This window comes from Tachysurus fulvidraco, chromosome 17 (assembly GCF_022655615.1).
Source record: "Tachysurus fulvidraco isolate hzauxx_2018 chromosome 17, HZAU_PFXX_2.0, whole genome shotgun sequence".
NCBI classification, from domain to species: domain Eukaryota; kingdom Metazoa; phylum Chordata; class Actinopteri; order Siluriformes; family Bagridae; genus Tachysurus; species Tachysurus fulvidraco.
In genome coordinates, this window is record NC_062534.1 from 25,643,535 (window position 1) to 25,651,012 (window position 7,478).

The 7,478-nt window shown below is 41.1% G+C and overlaps 1 protein-coding gene across 1 annotated transcript in view; it reads right to left on the reverse strand.

Moving 5' to 3' along the window:
* Positions 1 to 3,434: 3,434 nt before the first annotated feature.
* The window catches only part of lrp5 (low density lipoprotein receptor-related protein 5), a 33,805-nt gene continuing 29,761 nt past the window's right edge, over positions 3,435 to 7,478 (reverse strand). The window contains exons 16-21 of the mRNA XM_047802426.1: positions 7,242 to 7,478; positions 6,796 to 6,906; positions 6,472 to 6,702; positions 4,725 to 4,867; positions 4,497 to 4,594; positions 3,435 to 4,069 (exon numbers count right to left, since the gene is read on the reverse strand). Coding sequence (XP_047658382.1) covers positions 3,808 to 4,069; positions 4,497 to 4,594; positions 4,725 to 4,867; positions 6,472 to 6,702; positions 6,796 to 6,906; positions 7,242 to 7,478 — 1,082 coding nt within the window. The 3' untranslated portion in view covers positions 3,435 to 3,807. The remainder of the gene's footprint in view (positions 4,070 to 4,496; positions 4,595 to 4,724; positions 4,868 to 6,471; positions 6,703 to 6,795; positions 6,907 to 7,241) is intronic.

The window sequence follows — 7,478 nt, forward strand, 5'->3', positions numbered from 1 at the left end:
ATTATTATTATTATTATTATTATTATTATGTTTCATCAAAGTTCAAAGTGTTTATTGTCATATGCACAGACAGAAAGCATGTTTCTCTGCACAATGAAATTATATCATATAATATTTATTATATTATATTGCATTATTTATTATTGTATTATATTGATAATCCTGTTATTTTGTCATGTGGTTTGTGTTTTGGATCAGTGGCCTTGATATAATTTAAAGAATAAATTGTTCTGTTGAAATATTTCATGTTTTGTCCACAGAAAAGTGCAGAAAAGCCTAACAAATGAAAATGAACTCTTTTATACTGATGACTTTCACACAGTAAATGTATTACATGGTTTAAAACTTGGTTAAAAAAGCACAACAATGCCTGTACTTCTTGTAGTACACTTCTTGTAGGCACTGTAAGTCTCAAGAAATCTCATCTGTCCCTGGGGATTTTAACGAGTTTCTACCGCTGCACCATCGAAAGCATCCTGACCAACTCCATCACCGTATGGTACGGAGGCTCCACTGTGTGTGAACATAAAGCCCTGCAAAGGGTGGAGAAAACCGCCCAACACATCACTAGCACCCAACTACCTGCCATCGAACACGTTCACCACAGCAGATGTCTGCGCAGAGCTCACAACGTTATCAAGGACTCTTCACATCCCAGTCATAAACTGTTTAACCTCCTTCCATCAGGAAGGACATACAGGAACTTACGCACCAGAACCAGCAGGTTCAGGGACAGCTTTTTTCCATCCACCATCACACTACTGAACTCTACACTACACCGCTAGATCACTACAAAGCAAACACAAAACAAAACACTGTATATAACCTCTGTACGATACTACGATGTGTACAATACATGTACATATTACAGAGTTTATCTTTTTACTCCTCATTACATCTGCACAAATGTTTTATCTATATGTATCTTTATATCATTGCTGTACATTCAGCCCAATGTTCCACATTCATCTATGTGTATATAACGTGTGTGTGTGTGTGTGTGTGTGTGTACAGACTGTTTATTCAGCTTGCTAACTCCTTAAATCTTGTAACCTTTCACTCTGCACATTTCTCTTCAATGCCATAGCATTAGAACCATTTCTGTAATTCTGTAAAATTTATTTACTGTATACACTTACATATATACTACCTGCTGTAAATATGCTAGATATTTATCTGCACTTTTGCACGACTGCTACATTTTGCACTTCTGGTAGATGCCAAACTGCATTTCGTTGCTGTGTACCTGTACAATGCAATGACAGTAAAGTTCTATCTATCTATTACATTATACCATTTTATAAAGAAATAGCAGGAGAGGCTGATGCTCTGTAAAATATAACCTTTATTATATATAAAAATGTATCTGATAGAAAAAAATCATCACAAATGTGCATTACATGAGGCATCTGTACAATAAACACAGATCTGAAGCTCGGTGGCAGTGTGGAAGCTGCACATACACACACTACATTACACAAGGAAAAAACTAACAATCACAGATCAATAAAAGAGACAGAAAACAAGCGTCACACAGAGCAAACGATGTGATTCAGTCACACTCAGGGCTGAAAGACAACCTGGATGAGACATTAAGTTAATGCTTCACTTCACATCAGAGATGATGTCAGTCACAACCAGGAAAAAAAGCATTAAACCTCCACTGAATCTCTCCAGTTACAGAGAGTTTACTACGTCTGCAAAAGAGGACCGAAAGAAAGTAAGAAGGGAAAGAACAAGAAAATTAGGAATGGGTGAGATTAAGAATGTAAGAAATAAAAAACAAATAGAAAGTACAATGGAAAGAAAGAAAGAAATTTTACTTTATATTTAATACATTTTAAACAAAATAATTTTGTAAAATCACAAGTTGTGAAAATCAGTGACAAAGAAAGAAGGTAGCCCTGTGTGTGTGTGTGTGTGTGTATGTATGTGTGTGTATGTAGGTACATGTGTGTGTATGTATATGTGTGTATGTATGTACATGTGTGTGTGTGTGTATGTATATGTGTTTATGTGTGTGTATGTGTGTGTGTGTGTGTATGTATGTACATGTGTGTGTATGTATGTGTGTGTATGTATGTGTGTGTATGTAGGTACATGTGTGTGTATGTATATGTGTGTATGTATGTACATGTGTGTGTGTGTGTATGTATATGTGTTTATGTGTGTGTATGTGTGTGTGTGTTTATGTATGTGTGTGTGTTTATGTATGTGTGTGTGTGTGTGTATGAGAGAGACAGAGAAAGAGAGAGAGTGATGGAGACAGACAGACAGATAGAGAAAGAGAGAGATGGAGACAGACAGACAGACAGATAGAGAAAGAGAGTGATGGAGACAGACAGACAGATAGAGAGAGAGATGGAGACAGACAGACAGACAGACAGATAGAGAGATAGAGAGAGTGATGGAGACAGAGAGAGAGAGAGAGAGAGAGAGATGGAGACAGACATACAGACAGACAGATAGAGAGAGAGAGAGAGAGAGAGAGAGAGAGAGAGAGAGAGAGAGAGAGAGCACAAGAGGAGTTTAAAACTGAGTTGCTGATTGGTCAGTTTTGTGACATCATCAGTGGGCATTAGAAGTGAAAGCCCCTGCACATGTGGACCCTCAGCATGTTTAGCAGTTCCACACTTTCTGGTGATGTGACAGTTTAATGTCGGCTCATGGCAGCCTGAAAGATCCAGATACATTTTTAAATGTAAAAAAAGTGCTTCATGTAAAAATCGACACGACGTTCTTTTACACACAGAGAGACTACATGAGCTAAAATGTGTGAAATCATCAGTTGGTTCATTTTCAGGGCAAGATTAAGATTTTAAACTAAAAGTAAACTAAAAGTAAACTCTCCTAATTAAAGCTGAGTTTACACAAACAAGTCCAGAGCTGAGATCGTGTCCCACATGCTAACGACCCACATGCTAACACACAGCTAGCTTTTTTTCTTCTACATTCTCATCTATTAATCCAAAATGGTGTATGCTGATTGGCTGGGAGACAAAAGACTTACTTCCCTTATATGGTCACAGCTTCCTGTCCTGTGATAATTTATTTACATCTATATTAGGAAAATAAATCTAGTTTACATGTCAAACTCATTTCTATTAGTCCTAACAGTTCCCTTCACTTTAATATGTTTATAATGTCATATAAATCTACAAATATGGAGCAGGGTGTGGCTAAGGAGTTGATTGACAGACACATTATGTTCCACAAAGTAACGGCCGTGTGCTCAGAAGTATTAGCCCTGACGTTTCACCTCTCACATGTGAGCCACGTTTATATTCAGATGTGATTCTGTACACGAGGGGAAGCTGGAACACCGCTTTGAGCTCAATAAGAGTACGATTAAAACACTAGCGCTATCAGTACGATTTCAAGAGCAAGCTACAGCCGTATTTATATTCGTATTAATATATAACTGTGTGTGTGTGTGTGTGTGTTCATATATATATATATATATATGATTTTACCGCTGTTTTTTCATCATTATTCGGATTATGTACAATAGCAGCAAACACACTTTTGGTAAACAGAACTAGCCAAACATATATTTCGTAATTCGAAAAAAAAAAAAAAAATTCACACAGAGAACAATCGGCAGGTCACGTCTCCATGACGATGACGACAATGTCATTATTATTATTACTATTATTATTATTGTTATCATTATTATTTATGTTATTATACATATGTACAACATCTCCGCTGTAAAAAATAATGTCTTTTTGGTTTGAGGGAAAATAAACACGCCCACATGGCTTCAAGTGTGTGTGTGTGTGTGTGTGTGTGTGTGTGTGTGTGTGGTCAGGATGAGTCTGTGCAGGGTGAGGGTGGGGGCGGACACAGGTGAAAGTAGCTGCGCTCGGTGGAGGGTGACGGAGGACAGCTTTCCTCGGCAGACATGTAGTGGCTGCGTGGGGTGGGTGGAGGTGGGCACGGCTCTGAGTCCCAGTTCACCTCCATGTAGTACTTATTGCTCTTCCACCGGCTTGGCGTGTAGTCGCTGTCACACACATCTGTGCTGCAGGGCGTGGTGGGTGGAGCACCGCCACGTACCACATAGGGCCTAGAGAGAAGGAGCAGGGCAAACAGGACGGGGTGGGTGCGGGGTGGGTATGGGGTGGGTACGGGGTGGGTTAGTTTAAATGTCACAATATATATATATGAAAAATATACATCTGTTAGTGTCACATCAATCATCATGACCTACACACTGTAATGCAAGTGTACTGTACACACCTCATTCTGTCACACACTGAGTGTTCAGCTTTTTATTATAAGTGCTTGTTGTACATTTTCTCGTAGCTGTGCTTATTATTATTATTTTAGTGTTCTGCATTTCACACTTTCAGTCCCAAGCGTGAAACAACAGAAAAGAGAAAACTTTATACTGAAGGAAAAAACTATGTTCAGTCTTAAAATGGAAGGAGGCAAAGATTGCACAATGAAAGACTGTGTGTGTGTGTGTGTGTGTGTGTGTGTGTGTGTGTCACCTGTAAGACCTCGTCGTGGACGGGCTGTTGGATGAATAAAACACTTCGGTGTTGTAGAGTGAGCGATCTGTGGCTGGTGACGGGGGAGGATTCAAAATCTTATAAAAAATAAATAAATAATAGTAATTAGAATAAAGTCATGTTACACACTAAATACAAGTAAAACTATGTTGTTGATCAGAGAGCTGCTGAGGAGGTCATTGGTTCTAATACAGCGTTATAATGAACCTGAGGGTAAAAGGCAGCTTTGGTGCTGGAGGAGCTGCTGGATGAAGCTCCGGTCACATGGTTCCTGTCGTACAGCGGAGCTCCACTGCTGCTGCTGCCCATAAGACTGAATGAGCTCACAAGTGATTTCCCACATGATATACCTGCGCGCACACACACACACACACACACACACAGACACACACACACACACACAGTAATGTTTATCATGTAAAGGTCAAATACATGTAACAGCTACATTCTCTTTACAGAATAAAGTGAACAAAAGTGAATCCACTCTGTCTGTGAGTTAGTAGCACACACACACACACACACACACACACACACACACACACACACACACACACACACAAACACACACACACACTTCTAGCTTCAGTTCCTTTCTGTGTAACATGTTACACTATGTAAAATCCCTGTTTAATAGACAGCACTGTGTGATGTAGACTGATCTACAGTTTTCTGCCTATACCTACCTGCTGTCAGTCTCCTGGTGTTGCTGCTAATTCAAGTTAATCATTTAGTAATCAGTTAATTAGAGAAAACCCTTCTGCATTTGTGTTGCACAGCTGAGAACCAGTTCAAAATGACCAGTAAGTAAGAACTTCCATTAGAGACCCATCAGTGTGTTGTTGTGAGAAATTGTGAGGAAACTTTACATTTTTTATCCTGCTGTGAACTCCTCCATTCAGAGAGCAGCACACACCGGTCTAACATGTAAAGGCCCTGATATCTGAGATCGTGTAGTTTAAGATGTCTCACAGGTCCTCAGATGGCAGCTGCACTAAAGCAGTGTCAGCATCATCAGTGAGGAGACTTCAGGATGCTCGACTTCAAGGCAGAAAATGCAAAGTATCTCAGACTGGCCAATAAAAACAAAGACACAGACATTGGACACTGGAAGACTGGAAGAAGGTGTTGTGGACAGATGAGTCCAAGTTTGAGGTCTTTGGATCAAACTTCAGAACATTTGTGAGACACGGAACAAATGAACAGATGCAGTGCTTAACACCTTCAGCGTTGGGGTGCTTTGGAGGTGGGATATTAGGAGACTTTGGACAGAGTGGAAGAAACCTTGATGAAGGAAAGCTATCACAAGGTTCTCCAACACCATGCTGTCCCTGTGGATAGCACCTGATTTCATCCTTCTACAGGATAATGACCCAAAACGTGTCAGCATTATCTGAAGACTGAGCGCTCAGCTGGAATTCTGACTGTATTTGAGTAAACAATACAATTTTTAAGTGACCCCAGACTTACGAGCAGTAGTGTACGTAAGAATATATAATCTACACTCCTCCCAGTTTAGTCTTGTGCAGGTGATTGTACAAATTATTTAATCTAATCTATGATATTTACCCACTGAATGTTCTTTAATCTTTATTTCACTGATTCTTCACCACCTGCATACTCGGCATGACCATGATGGAGTCCAGAGAGTGGATCAAAAAACTAATCTACACATCCATACAACCCTGTGTGTGTGTGTGTGTGTGTGTGTGTGTGTGTGTGTGTGTGTGTGTGTGTGTGTGTGTGTGTGTATGTGTGTGTGTGTGTGTTTGTGTGTGCATGTGTGTGTTTGTGTGTGTATGTGTCTGTGTGTGTGTGCGTGTGTGTATATGTATGTGTGTGTGTGCGTGCGTGTGTGTCTGTGTGTGTATGTGTATGTGTGTGTGTATGTGTGTGTGTGTGTGTGTGTATGTATATGTGTGTGTGTGTGTGTGTGTGTGTGTGTGTGTGTGTGTACCTGTACAGTTAGCGTGCTGCGTGTTGTTGGTGCTGATGAAGTTCAGTGGGACATGAGCGGTCCCAGTGATGTAATCATGAGGGAATCCCCCGCTTGGCCCTTTGTAGCGGCGACACACCACACGCTGACACACAAAGCATAAGCCGCCCAGCACGAACACCGACAGGATGATTCCGATCACTGGCCCGATGGTGTTGGTGTGGTGCTCGTCACCGCTGGGTGGTGAGAAATCTGTGCAGAGAGACAGAGACAGGATTACGTAATGAATGACAGAGTGAAAGCAGACTGGCTGTTGATTGGCTGTTGAGGTGTGACATCACTCACCACAGAAAAGCTCATCGGAGTCATCTGAGCAGTCGGGGTACGAGTCACACTGCTGCTTCTTCGAGATGCATTTATTATTTTTACAGCGGAACTGATTTGGCATGCAGATGGCTGGAAACACACACACACACACACACACACACACACACACACACACACACACACACACACACACACACACACACACTACTGACACCTGTTTGCCTGAGGTTGGAGAACGCTGAAGACTTTTGCGCACTCAATAGCTGGGTTAGTATTTTATATGACTCACTTTATAGATAAACTTCATCCCACTAAGGACAGACAGTTCAAACACTTATAAACAGCAGCTATATTCAGTTATAACCTGTGTGAGATTTAGTGATTTTAAATGTCTGATATGAATCTTTTAAAAAGGTGATTTTTGTGTGCTTAAGCATGTGAGCTTGGTCACGTGAGGGTCGTACTGTGGCAGTTGAGTTCGTCAGATCCGTCGGTACAGTCCTGTTCTCCGTTGCAGCGCAGCTTTGCATCAAGACACTGTCCACCATGACACTGAAACTGTTGATCTGAGCACACGGGGCAGTTCATTTCATCACTGTGGTCAGCGCATTCGGCAATGCCGTCACACCGCCACGTCATCGGGATGCAGTCGATCTCGCCCGTCGCACATGTGAAATGATCTGCCGAGCAAGTGGGCGGGT